General features: G+C 43.3%; 2 protein-coding genes across 11 annotated transcripts in view; one reads left to right on the forward strand and one right to left on the reverse strand.

Moving 5' to 3' along the window:
* fam161b (FAM161 centrosomal protein B) overlaps positions 1 to 11,509 on the reverse strand; it is a 47,025-nt gene extending 35,516 nt beyond the window's left edge. For 5 of the 10 annotated variants that reach the window (XR_006312694.2, XM_087989639.1, XM_043697080.2 and 2 more), the window contains exons 1-2: positions 4,466 to 4,716; positions 1,065 to 1,398 (exon numbers count right to left, since the gene is read on the reverse strand). Coding sequence is in view for 9 of the 10 variants with exons in the window: in XM_087989639.1 (XP_087845765.1) it covers positions 1,065 to 1,318 (254 nt within the window). In the remaining variant the exon portion in view is untranslated. The other 5 variants (XM_087989638.1, XM_087989636.1, XM_087989635.1 and 2 more) reach the window with 5 other exon arrangements.
* Positions 11,510 to 11,626: 117 nt separating this feature from the next.
* The window catches only part of coq6 (coenzyme Q6 monooxygenase), a 30,881-nt gene continuing 28,844 nt past the window's right edge, over positions 11,627 to 13,663 (forward strand). Inside the window, exon 1 of the mRNA XM_043697081.2 lies at positions 11,627 to 11,881. Coding sequence (XP_043553016.1) covers positions 11,686 to 11,881 — 196 coding nt within the window. The 5' untranslated portion in view covers positions 11,627 to 11,685. The remainder of the gene's footprint in view (positions 11,882 to 13,663) is intronic.

The following is a 13,663-nucleotide window of genomic DNA, read 5'->3' on the forward strand; positions in this document are numbered from 1 at the left end:
AGGTTTGTTTGATACTGATAGAGTTAGTTCAAAGACAATATAGATATCATAATATGTGGTTGTGCACACTTCGTATTATATGATTTAAGAAAAAGAACAGAGTCTGTATGAAATCCAAGTCTAAAAATCCTAGGCAGAGTGTATAGAAGGATACTTCCAGAAATATGAGACAATTGTCTAGCTGGCAGAAATTTTCCTTTCATTGATTTATCACTAAGCAGTTTTATAATTTACCGCAGACATGTTTCAGGTCCAATTTTCCTTGCTTCTTTGACTGAAGGACAGTTATACATAAAGAGATAGTGAGGGAATATAGATAAAACAAACTTGCAAAGTTTATATTCCACTACAGAAAAGACTATATTGTTTCCAATGTCTCAGAATTAAAACATTCGGTGACACATGTCAATTCAAACAGCAGTCTGTAAACAGTCACTGCAATTCCCACATGCTTTTATATAAGAACTGGTTCATGGCCACCATTCAGAAGTGCAAACCCACATCCACCCACCCTGGCACAGAGCATAGAACTCCAAAATGCTGCATCAACAAGATTGTATGAGGTCAGTTATTAGCAAAAATTATTTTGCTTCACAGATTACTAGTAGTTTTCAAATTGGCTAATCAGGATCATGGATGTTCAACAGCTCCTAAAGTGCGTATTTTTTTATTGAGATATTAACTAACTGTACGCATCCCCAATTTTAAATGTTCCACAGTTTGGCAGCCATTTTTTCAGATGGCTTGGCCCTAAGTTCTGAAATTCCCTTGAGCTAGCTACTTTTCTTGCCTTTTTTAAGAGGTGCCCTAAAACTCTCGTATTTACTTAGCTAATTGTCCTAGTATGGCCTTCTGCAGCTTGATGCCAAAATGTGTTTTTAATTGATGATGCGGATGTTAAATGCGCTGCAATGTTTGGATACATTAAAATTACGGCATAAATGCAGTTTGTTGTTGAATAACCAAGGTTCAACAAAAGGTGCTAAATTAGTGCATAAGAACTGAGGATCAAAATTACCCCATTAACCAGGGTGGATTTATCTACTTAGATCACACAGACTCACCCAGATGAATGCAGTTTACAGTGATTATTCTTCACAGGAACTCGTTGTACATTATTCATGAAAAACTTGTCTAGTTCTTCTGTTGATGCTAAACTTTTCATATTACTTTTATGTTCCGTGTTGCATTTGTTCTTCTGGAGCTCATAGTGCTCGCCCACAATCAGCAGCCTCTGCCTGCATGAGTTTTTTAAGGCCAAAAGGTCTTCATAGTACTGTTTTTCAAACAGTATTTGATCTTGTTCAAAATTCTCCATTTAGTTTAGCTTTATTTGACCAGAGAGATCCAGTTATCAGAATTGCATTGTTGGAACTTGTCCTGCTCAGACATATCCTACTGAAAGATCATACAACAATTATAATTTTATTGCAATCATTAAGAAGTAACGACATCAAAAATGTACCATGACTTGAACTTTCTAAGTAACAGTAGATTTTCTAAAGAGGTTCATTTTCAGACACTAACTGACCTTTTTGTATGTTACTGGGAATTTCATACTTTTACTCTGGTAGGATTTAACGGAGTTCAAACTTTTGGCTTAACAATAAAATGTATAATATTTGTAGTCTTTAGATTTGTAGTCATCAGTTACTTTGAGAGAGATCCTAAGCAAATTTAACAACTTAATCCAGATCTTCAATTTCCAAGACCTGTAATTAGTAGCATGTATCATTAGAAAGTACTTCTTTAAGCTCCAACTTTATCAGATAGAGTCATAGAGATGTACAGCATGGAAACAGACCCTTCGGTCCAACCTGTCCATGCCGATCAGATATCCCAACCCAATCTAGACCCACCTGCCACCATCCAGCCCATATCCCTCCAATCCCTTCCTATTCATATAACCATCCAAATGCCTCTTTAATGTTGCAATTGTACCAGCCTCCACCACATCCTCTGGCAGCTCATTCCATACATGTACCACCCTCTGCGTGAAAAGGTTGCCCCTTAGGTCTCTTTTATATCTTTCCCCTCTCACCCTAAACCTATGCCCTCTAGTTCTGGACTCCTCCACCCCAGCCAAAATACTTGGTCTATTTATCCTATCCATGCCCCTCATAATTTTGTAAATCTCTATAAGGTCACCCCTCAGCCTTCGACGCTCCAGGGAAAACAACCTCAGCTTGTTCAGCCTCTCCCTGTAGCTCAGATCCTCCAACCCTGGCAACATCCTTGTAAATCTTTTCTGAACCTTTTCAAGTTTCACATAGATACATTTGGTAGTTTAGTGGATATATGACTGGACCTCCACATCAGAGGACAGGTGTTTGATTTCCAGTATACAACGTTGTCTGCTCATTAGTCGGCTGGTGCTAGAATAAAATGGCTATAAAAATTGTTGCAAAAATTCAGAGAAAAGTTCTACCATTATCTACTTTTTTTCTGGCAAAGATCAAACTTCAGTCCCACATTTCAGGGGGCCAAGTGTTGGACAATAATGACCAGTGTCACCCACATCTCAATTATTGAAATAAGAAAAGTATTTTTAAATTAAATCTCTATGTTAAGAAAAAGTCAGTTTTTCTCTTATCAAGAGAACATCATAAAGCTACCTGTTTCTATTTGCATTACCTAACCATCATAAAGTGGTTTCTCTCCAAATGTAGAGGAGACCATGTTGGGGAAACAAAGCCGTGGACTGGGTGATCACTTTGCAGAACACCTACATTTTTAGCTACAAAAAAGACCGAGCTTCCAGTTTCCTGCTACTTCAACACACCACCTTGTTTCCTCGCCAATAGCAGCACCTCACTTTCTGCTTGGGAACTCTACAGCCTTTTGAACTCAATATTGAGGTCAACAATTTGAGAGCTTAAAGCACCATTTCCCCTTACCCCAACCTCCCCCACCCCATCCACCCACATCAGGGTTTATTCTCACATGGTCTGCTGTTACACACAGCTGAACATGTGTTGCTGGAAAAGCGCAGCAGGTCAGGCAGCATCCAAGGAACAGGAGAATCGACGTTTCGGGCATAAGCCCTTCTTCAGGATTCCATTTCAGCTCTGATCTCCAGCATCTGCAGTCCTCACTTTCTCCTGCTGTTACACACAACCCATTGTTACGTACTAAAAGAGTAGTTCATTCTCCTAGGCTGATCGCTATCCACTCCTTTGTTTGTTCAATTGTTCTCTCTCTTCCTAGCTTCTGAGGAAGAATCACTGACCTGAAGCATTAACTTCAATTTTACTCCACAGATGCTGCCAGACCTGCTGGAGTTTTTCCAGCAATTTCTGTTTTTGTTTCTGATTTCAAGTATCCACAGTTCTTTCAATTTTTACTTTGTATAGCGGTATAGGTTTTACACCTCTTTAATATTTTCCTTGCAAGTTTGCCCATTGCATCTTTGCAATAGACTATTTCCATGGCTGCAAAGATGGAATTTGAACTCATGGCTCTGGACTAGTCCCGTAAACAAATTAAATACGCCACCATTCACCATCACATAAATAAATGAATACTAAACAAAATAGTGCAGATGTCAGAAACCTGAAAAGAGTGAAAAATGCTGTAAACACTCAAATGTCAGGCAGATGCTACAGACAATACAGATTGACAACCATTTATCAGAACTTGAATTGAATTGAATTTATTGTTATGGGTACCGAGGCACAGTGAAAAGCTTTGTCTTGCGAGCAATACAGCCACATCACATAGTTAAGTAGCATAGATAGTAAATAATATATAAACAGCAGCAAAAGCAAAAACACAGGTACAGGAAAATATATTAGGAGATGGAACAAGTTTTAAGCAAGGCGGGGGGCGGAGCTCAGAGAAACAATGAAGGAGCAAAATAACAAAAAGGGGCGGGAGGGGTGCAGGGTAACAAAAACAAGAGCTAATAAAAAGGGAAGATCTGTTCTTGTTAAAAAAGGCACTGATAATGCCGAGTACTTTCCACAATAGGGATCTTCCTCCACAGATACTACCCGTTGAGCGTTTTCTCTATTTTTTTTCCATGAGCGATAAGAATAAACTTCTTCAGCCAGGGAGCTGTGGAAGCCAGGTCATTGAGTATTTTGAAGACAGAGCTAGTTAGGTTCTTGAGTGTCAAGGGGATCAAGGATTGCGGGGAGAAAGCGGGAGAATGGAGTCGGGAAACACTCATCAGCGATGATCGAATGGCGGAGCAGACTCGATGGGCTGAATGGCCTAATTTCTGCTCCTATGGTCCAAGCAGTTCTGGTCAGGTTTATTCCTCCTCCGCCAGTAACGTGTATACCATCAACTCACGGCTAGGAGTGATACTGATTTGGGCCCACACTGAATAAAGCCACAAGCGAGCCCGGCAGCGGCACAGTTACCATGGTAACCAGAGTTAGCACAAACCAGCAGGCCTGAGGCCTAGCAGAGGCTGACACAGACTGGCTCGGCCAAATTTAAAAAAAAATCGACAAAATACCTCAGCAGTCGGGTCTCGGTGAGCTCCACCAAGCACCTGGCCGTGTCCCCGTGATATTTAGCTGTGAAATGTCGGGGTGGTTATTGACATTGCTCCGGGGTTAATGGCCCCCAACTTTAAGGCCTCTCCGGCCCTGACAAGGTAAAGAATTATTCAGGAATGACGAACCCGACGGCGCCGACATCGTTCTTTCTTTCTTCCAAAAAGAAAGACGCAAGAGAAAATCATTTTTGAAGGTTCAGAACAAACCAAACGCACCCAAGGGGTTCACAGGATCCGCCGCCCGTGCCGCTGATTCGTGCGAATGCGGCGCCTGGACGCGTGCCGATTGTGCGCTGCGTATGTCGATCATCGCCCAGGGCCCGCCCTCTCCACCAATGGGTGCCGCAAGACGACCGTCGCTGTCTGTGATTGGTTCATCCCTTCCACATGCGCCCGCCCTCTCCCATTCATGCATTGTTACAGTGCAGCCTCGGTACGCAGTAGCGAGAGAAACACACAGGGGTCACTGGACTCGAAATGCTAACTCCTGTGTTTTCTTCACAAATGCTGCAATTTCCTGTCCTTGTTTACTTCAAACATTTTTAAAGTCTGGCTACTGTTGTAAAACAGGGGAAGGTGAGGACTGCAGATCAGAGTCGAAAAGTGTGGCGCTGGAAAAGCACTGCAGGTCAGCAGGCAACATCCAAGGAGCAGGAGAGTCGACGTTCCGGGGAAGGGCTTATGTCCAAAACATCGATTCTCGTCCTCCTGGGATGCTGCCTGACCTGTTGTACTTTCCAGCGCTACACTGTTCGACTGTTGTAAAACAGTCAATTTGCACACAGCATAGCTACCCACAAATTTGTAATTCCATCCCTCCAAATTCGAAGAGCGCCCTGACTTGGAAATACAGTAATTTGCCTGCATTTCAGAAACGTTTTGGGCTTTTCCGCTAAAAACCTGTAACAGTTCTAACGTTTTCAAATTCTAATGAAAAGTCATTAACCTCAAATGTTACATTGGTTCTCTCTCGCAACAAATGTTGCTTGACCCGAAACATAGAAAATATGATATAAAAGGTGGTTATGTCAGTACCATCTGGGCCAACCTGCTAAGTATTTCCAAAATTTTCTATTTTTTTAATCACATACAGCATTCACAGCATTTTTCTTTTTGTGTACTAAGTGAATTAATAATTGGATAGAGAAGAGGGATAGTGCTCATGTAGATGGGTCCTTTTGTGTTGTTAATATTATTCAAATGGATTTAATAGCAGAACATTTAGAAATACTGATGTGATCAAGAAAACTCAGCATGGCTTTTCGAAGGGGAAATCGTGCTTGCCAGTGGATGTAATATACTTTCATTTTCGGAGGCATTTGATAATGTACCACGTTAGGCGACCTATGATATTAAAGGTAGTATATTAGATTGAATAGTGGATTGGAGAAGAGAAAGAGGGTTAAGAGCGGCATTTTCGGCAAGGCAACCTGAAACTAGTGGAATACCACAGGGATCAGTACTGGGGGTCACAATTATTTAAAATATATATTAATGACTTGGATAAAGAAAGTGATTGTACTATAGCCAATTTTGTGGCCAGCACAAAGTAAGTGGGAAGGCAAATGATGAGGATATTTCAAAGGGTCTACAGAGGGACATAGACAGGCTAAATAAGTAGGTAAAGATTTAGTGGATGGAATATAATGTGGGAAAATGTGAGGTTATGCACTTTGACAGAAAGAATAGAGGAGTTGAATGTTTGTAAATTGAGAAAGCTACAATATAGAGGAAATTGGGAGTCCTTGTGCACAAATCAACAAAGCTAGTTTACGAGTTCTGCAGGTAATAAGGAAGGCAAATGGAATACTGGCTTTTATTTCATACTATTCCTACAGCATGGGAAATGCAAGCCATTCAGCCCACAAGAACCATCTGAAGAACTTTCCCTCTACCCAATCCCTGAAACCCTGCATTTCCCATGGCTAACCCAGCTGCACATCTCTGGCCACTATGGACAATTTAAGCATCATCAATCCACCTAGCCTGCATGTAGTCATAGAGTCATAGAGATGTACAGCATGGAAACAGACCCTTTGGTCCAACCTGTCCATGCCGACCAGATATCACAACCCAATCTAGTCCCACCTGCCAGCACCCGGCCCATATCCCTCCAAACCCTTCCTATTCAAATACCCATCCAAATGCCTCTTAAATGTTGCTATTGTATCAGCCTCCACCACTTCCTCTGGCAGCTCATTCCATACATGTATCACCTTCTGCATGAAAAAGTTGCCCCCTATGCCCTCTAGTTCTGGACTCCCTGAACCCAGAGAAAAGACTGCCTATTTACCCTATCCATGCCCCTCATAATTTTGTAAATTTCTATAAGGTCACCTCCTAGCCTCTGACGCTCCAGGGAAAACAGCCCCAAACTGTTCAGGCTCTCCCTATAGCTCTAATCCTCCAACCCTGACAACATCCTAGTAAATCTTTTCTGAACCCTTTCAAGTTTCACAACATCTTTCCGATAGGAAGGAGACCAGAATTGCATGCAATATTCCAACAGTGGCCTAACCAATATCCTGTACAGCTGCAACATGACCTCCCAACTCCTGACCTCAACACTCTGACCAATAAAGGAAAGCATACCAAACGCCTTCTTCACTATCCTATCTATCTGCGACTCCAATTTCAAGGAGCTATGAACCTGCACTCCAAGGTCTCTTTGTTCAGCAACACTCCCTAGGACCTTACCATTAAGTGTATACATCCCGCTAAGATTTGCTTTCCCAAAATGCAGCACCTTGCATTTATCTGAATTAAACTCCATCTGACACTTCTCTACCCCTTGGCCCATCTGGTCAAGATCTTGTTGTAATCTGAGGTAACCCTCTTCACTGTCCACTACACCTCCAATTTTAGTGTCATCTGCAAACTTACTAACTGTACCTCTTATGCTCGCATCCAAATCATTTATGTAAATGACAAAAAGCAGAGGACCCAACACCGATCCTTGTTGCACTCCACTGGTCACAGGCCTCCAGTCTGAAAAACAACCCTCCACCACCACCCTCTGCCTTCTACCTTTGAGCCAGTTCTGTATCCGCTGTATTCTGTGAGATCTAACTTTGCTAATCAGTCTCCCATGGGGAACCTTGTCGAATGCCTTACTGAAGTCCATATAAATGACACCTACAGCTCTGCCCTCATCAATCCTCTTTGTTACTTCTTTGGACTGTGGGAGGAAACCAGAGAGCCCAGAGAAACCCATACAGACACAGGAAAAAGTGCAAACTCCACACAGACAGTTGCCCAAGGGTGGAATTGAACCCAGGTCTTGGGTGCTGAGAAGCACCAGTGCAAAACTCTGAGCCACTGTGTTGCCAACAGGAAAGGAGTCTAAAACAGGGATGCCTTGCTCAAACTGTATAAGGCAGTAGTCAGAACACTATTATCTAATGAAAGATAAGACCATAATACTTAGGAGTGGAAGTAAGGCATTCACAGCCCATTGAGTCCACTCCGCCGGTTAATCATGGCTAATGGGCATTTCAACTCCACTTACCCGCATTCTCCCCATAGCCCTTAAATCCTTGCGAGATCAAGAATTTATCAATCTCTGTCTTGAAGACATTCAATGACCTTCACTGCACTCCATGGCAATGAATTCCACAATCCCATAACTCTCTGGCTGAAGAAATGTTTCCTCATTTCCGTTCTAAATTGACCCCTACTAATTCTAAGGCCGTGCCCACAGGTCCTAGTCTCCCTGTCTAATGGAAACAAATTTCCAGCGTTCATCCTTTCTAAGCCATGCATTATCTTGTAAGTTTCTATTAGATCTTCCTCCCCCACAACCTTCTAAACTCTAATGAATACAATCCCAGGATCCTCAGCCGTTCATCATACGTTAGGCCTACCATTCCAGCGATCATCTGTGTGAATATATGCTGGACCCATTCCAGTGCCAATATGCCCTTCCTGAGGTGTAAGGCCCAAAATTGGACACTGTATTCTAAATGGGATCTAACTAGAGCTTTATAAAGTCTCAGAAGCACATCACTACTTTTATATTCAAACCCTCTTGAGATAAATGACAACATTACATTTGTTTTCTTAATCACAGACTCAACCTTCAAGTTAACCTTTAGAGAATCCTGGACTAGCAATCCCAGATCCCTTTATAAATTTTCTCTTCGTTTAGAAAATAGTCCATGCCTGTATTCTTTTTTCCAAAGTGCAAGACCTTGCATTTTCTCACTTTGAATTTCATTAGCCATTTCTTGGTTCATTCTCCTAAACTGTCTAAATCTTCCTGCAGCCTCTCCACCTCCTTAGTACTACCTGGCTGTCCACCTAACTTCATATCATCAGCAAACTTCGCCAGAATGCCCCAGTCCCTTTATCCAGATCGTTAATATATAAAGTGAACAGCTGCAGCCCCAACACAGAACCCTGCAGAACATCAACCCGGCTGCCATTCTGAAAAAGAACCTATTATCCCAACTCTCTGCCTACTGTCAGACAGCCAAACCTCAATCCATGCCAGTAGCTCACCTCGAGCAACATGGTTTCTCACCTTACTCAGCAGCCTCCCGTGAGGCACCTTATCAAAGGCCTTTTGGAAGTCTAGATACATAACATCCACTGTGTTTCCTTGATCTAACCTATTTGTTACCTCTTAAAAGAATTCTAACAGGTTTGTCAGGCACGACCTCCCCTTACTAAATCCATACTGACTTGTTCTAATCCAATCCTGCACTTCCAAGAATTTAGAAATCTCATCCTTAACAATAGATTCTAGAATTTTACCAACAACCGAGGTTAGGCTAATCAGCCTATAATTTTCCATCTTTTGTCTTGATCCTTTCTTGAACAAGGGGGTTACAACAGTGATTTTCCAATCATCTGGGACTTCCTCTGACTCCAGTGACCTTTGAAAGATCACAAGCAATGCCTCTGATATTTCCTCAGCCACCTCCCATAGAACTGTATAATGTAGCCCACTGGGGCCAAGAGATTTATCAATTTTTAGCCCTTTTAGCTTTTCTCTTTTGTAATGGCTACCATACTCAACTCTGCCCCTGACTCTCCTTAATTGTTGGGATATTACTCATGTCTTCCACTGAAGACTGACACAAAGTACTTAATAAGGTCTTCAGCTATTTCCTTATCTCCCATCACTAGCCTTCCAGCATCAATTTGGAGTAGCCCAATGTCTACTTTTGCTTCTCATTTGTTTCTTATGTATTGAAGGAAATATTTACTATCATTTCTTATATTACAGGCTAGCCTACCTTCATATTTTATCCTCTCCTTCCTTATTTCTCTATTATCCTGTTTGTTTTTGTAGCCATCCCAATCTTCTGATTTCCCAGTGCCCTTGGCCACTTTATAGGATCTCTCTTTTCCTTTGATACATTTCCTGACTTCCTTTGTCAGTCATGGCTGTCTAATCATCCCCCGGATAATCTTTCTTTTCTTTGGGATGAACCTCTGTACAATGTCCTCAATTACACCCAGAAACACCTGCCATTGTTGCTCTACTATCTTCCCGCTAGGCTCTGCTTTCAGTCGATTTTCATCAGTTCATTTTTCATGCCCATGTAATTACCTTTATTTAACTGTAACACCATTACATCTGATTTTGCCTTCTCTCTTTCAAACTGCAGACTGAACTCTACCATATTATGTTCTCTCCCTCCTAAGTGTTCCCTTACTTTAAGATTTTTTATAAAGTCAGGCTCATTACATTGTACTAAGTCCAGAATAGCCTGCTCCCTTGTGGACTTCATCACAAGCTGTTCCAAAAAGCCATCCTGTAAGCATTCCATGAATTCCCTTTCTTTGGATTCATCGGCAATATTATTCACCCAGTCCACATGCATATTGAAGTTCCCCATGATCACTGTGAACTTGCCTTTCTGACATGCCCTATCTATTTCCCAGTACCTCTTGCGCCCGATATACTGACACCAGAGACAGTGTACAGATGAACTGTCTTATGGAGTTTGGCTGAGTAAATTGGATCTATCCTCACCGGCGTTTAGAAGAATGAGAGACAACCTTGACAGGATAAATGCAGAAATGTTGTTTCCCCTTGTGAGATAGTCCAGGACCAGAGGTCTTAATCTCAGAATAGCTTAATCTCTGTTTAAAATAGAGATGAGGGGAGTTTCATCTCCCAGAGGGTAACGAATATGTGGAATTCTTTACCACAGATGTCTGTTGAGGGTGAGTGCTCAAGGCTGAAACAAAGATATTTTAAAATCTTTTTGAAAAATAAAATCAAGGGTTGTCGAAAAAGGCAGGAAAGTAGAGTTAAGGATTGTCGAATCAACTAGGATATAATTAAATCGAGGAGCAGAATCCACAAACAGAATCATTAAATTATTAATAAAAACTGAAAGAACTGCAAATGCTGTAAAGCAGAGACAAAAACCTAAGTTGCTGGAAAAGCTCAACAGGCCTGTGGGACCCATTCTATTGTAAGGTCACCGGACTCGAAACATTAACTTTGATTTCTCTGCACAGATGCTGCCAGACCTGCTGAGCTTTTCTTGCAACTTCTGTTTTTGTTGTTAAATTATTAATGTCTACCTGGCAGACTATTCTTGCTCCTCTTTAATACAGCACCATGTAGTCTTTATGACATTCACCTGTGAGGACAAATACGACTTACGTTTGATGTGATACTTGAAATATGATACCTCCAACAGTGCAGCATTCTACAATGCACAGGCAATGTCAGCATCAAGTCTCTTGAACGTGATTCGACTCTAGGATTTCTGACTCAAAAGGTGAGGCATGACATTAAAGCATTCTGTAATGTTAAAGAGCAGCACCAAAGTAAGCCATTCAGTCAATCAATGCGAGCTTTTTCCCAAGGAGCCTGTTAGCTCCATTCACACACATCCACATAATTATTTTAACGTTATTCTCCCCACAATTCTGTAATTTTTCAATGGTACTGTCTGAAACTATATTCATGTCCAGTAATTAAGACATTAAGTGATATATTAGTGTAACTTTCCCTAAAATAGAGACAACGCACAAACGCTTCATTTCTTGCTGCTCATGCCCATGATTGCGTCAGCGCACACAGACTGTATTATGATTGGCTGGTTGCCCGCTAGGCGGAAGTGGTATTGCGCACTTCCGCCCTGCAGCGCCATCTTGCCCCGCTGGTTGGAAGGTGACCGTTGGTCAGTTATGAAGTCCGTGCCTCACGTGCCATGAGTCTGTGGAGAGGAGCGAGGTTGACTGGCGGCCTCCGCCCCCAGGGACTGGCCTGGCTCCTGCGGGACGGTGGCTGCGGCAGGAGGGGATGTTCCTCCAAGCAAGAGGAGCAGGAGAGCGGCCCACCCGAGTTCTACGATGTGGTTATCTCGGGCGGCGGGATGGTTGGCACCGCTATGGCCTGTGCTCTAGGTAGGCCCCAGGGAGGTGGGGGGGACCTCCAGGTCCCATCCCCAGAGAGGTGGGGGCGGTGAAACGTACCATCACAGGAGAAGCCTCTATGCTGGATGGTTTAGATCAGAGTGTGGTGCTGGAAAAGCACAGCACAGCAGGTCAGGCACCTTCCGAGGAGCAGGAAAATCGACGTTTCGGGCAAAAAAAAAAGGCCCTTCCTCAGGAATGGATGGTACCTCTATGGTGGATGGTACTGCGCCTGCCATGACCATGATCCCCATATGGCACACCAGGCTATTGTGTTCACAGCGGGGAGAAAGTGAGGACTGCAGATGCTGGAGATCAGAGCTGAAAATGTGTCGCTGGAAAAGCGCAGCAGGTCAGGCAGCATCCAAGGAGCAGGAGAATCGGCGTTTCGGGCATGAGCCCTTCTTCAGGAATGTTCAGAATTGTGTTCACAGCAGTCACTAATCTCATTCCATCGGGTGATCTCGCCCAATTACCTCCAGACTCGTAATCCTCCCCACCAACCTCATACAGCCCACTTCCACCTCCTTCCCAAAACCTACAAACAGAACTGCCTGGGCAAACCCTGCCTGCTCCTGCCCCACCGAACTCATCTCTCCCAATCTCGACTCGATTTTTATTTCTCCCCTTGTTCTGTCTCTTCCCACTTACTTCTGTGATTCTTGATTAGATTACCTACAGTGTGGAAACAGGCACTTCCACCCAACAAGTCCACACTGACCCTCCAAAGAGCAACCCACCCAGACCCATTCCCCTACATTTACCCTTTCACCTAACACTATGGGCAGTTTACCTAACCTGCACATTTTTGTGCTGTGGGAGGAAACCGGAGCACCCGGAGGAAACCCACGCAGACACAGGGAGAATGTGCAAACTCCTCACAGATGGTTGCCTGAGGTCGGAATTGAACCTGGGTCTCTGGCGCTGTGAGGCAGCAGTGCTAACCACTGTGGCACCCTGAGTTTCCAGGTCGTGGGCTGCTGCCATGAATGTGAAACCCCTTTACTTATCCATTCTCATCAGGCTGGTTTCGGGGCACTCTGCTGTTTTCTGGAGATAAGGCCTGAACTGTCCCCAGCCACCACCACCACCCTCCTCTGCCTGGCTGAGCTCATCCCCACTTTGAACAGCTTCTCCTTTTAACTCCTTTACTTCCTTCAACTCAAAGGCATGGCCATAGGTACCCAGATGTGCCCAGTTGTGCCTGTCTCCGTGGGGTACGTGGAGCATTCCTTGTCCCAAGCCTAGTCTGGCCCTAATCCACAACTCTTTCTCTGGTACATTGGTGATGCTATTGGTGCTGCTTCCCTCTCTTGGCTGGAATTGTAAAAGTTAATAAATTTCACATCAATTTTCACTCTGTCCTCACCTTCACCTGGTCCATCTGACCCCTCGCTTCCCTTCCTTGACATCTCTGGTCCCATTTTTGCGGATAGGCTGGTCGTCAATATCAACTACAAACCCACTGACTCTCAATTACCTTGACTATTTAGGGTGTCGGTTTGCTCACTGAGCTGTAGGTTTGATATCCAGACGTTTCATTACCTGGCTAGGTAACATCATCAGTGGCAACCTTCAAGTGAAGCAAAGCTGTTGTCTCCTGCTTTCTATTTACATCTTTCTCCTGGATGGGGTTCCTGGGGTTTGTGGTGATGTCATTTCCTGTTTGTTTTCTGAGAGGTTGATAGATGGTATCTAGATCTATGTGTTTGTTTATGGTATTGTGGTTGGAGTGCCAGGGCTCTAGGAATTCTCTGGCATGTCTTTGCTTAG

The sequence above is a fragment of the Chiloscyllium plagiosum genome, unplaced genomic scaffold (assembly GCF_037043375.1).
Source record: "Chiloscyllium plagiosum isolate Xiang-an unplaced genomic scaffold, Cpla_swu_hap1 HiC_scaffold_8, whole genome shotgun sequence".
In the NCBI taxonomy this organism is placed as follows: domain Eukaryota; kingdom Metazoa; phylum Chordata; class Chondrichthyes; order Orectolobiformes; family Hemiscylliidae; genus Chiloscyllium; species Chiloscyllium plagiosum.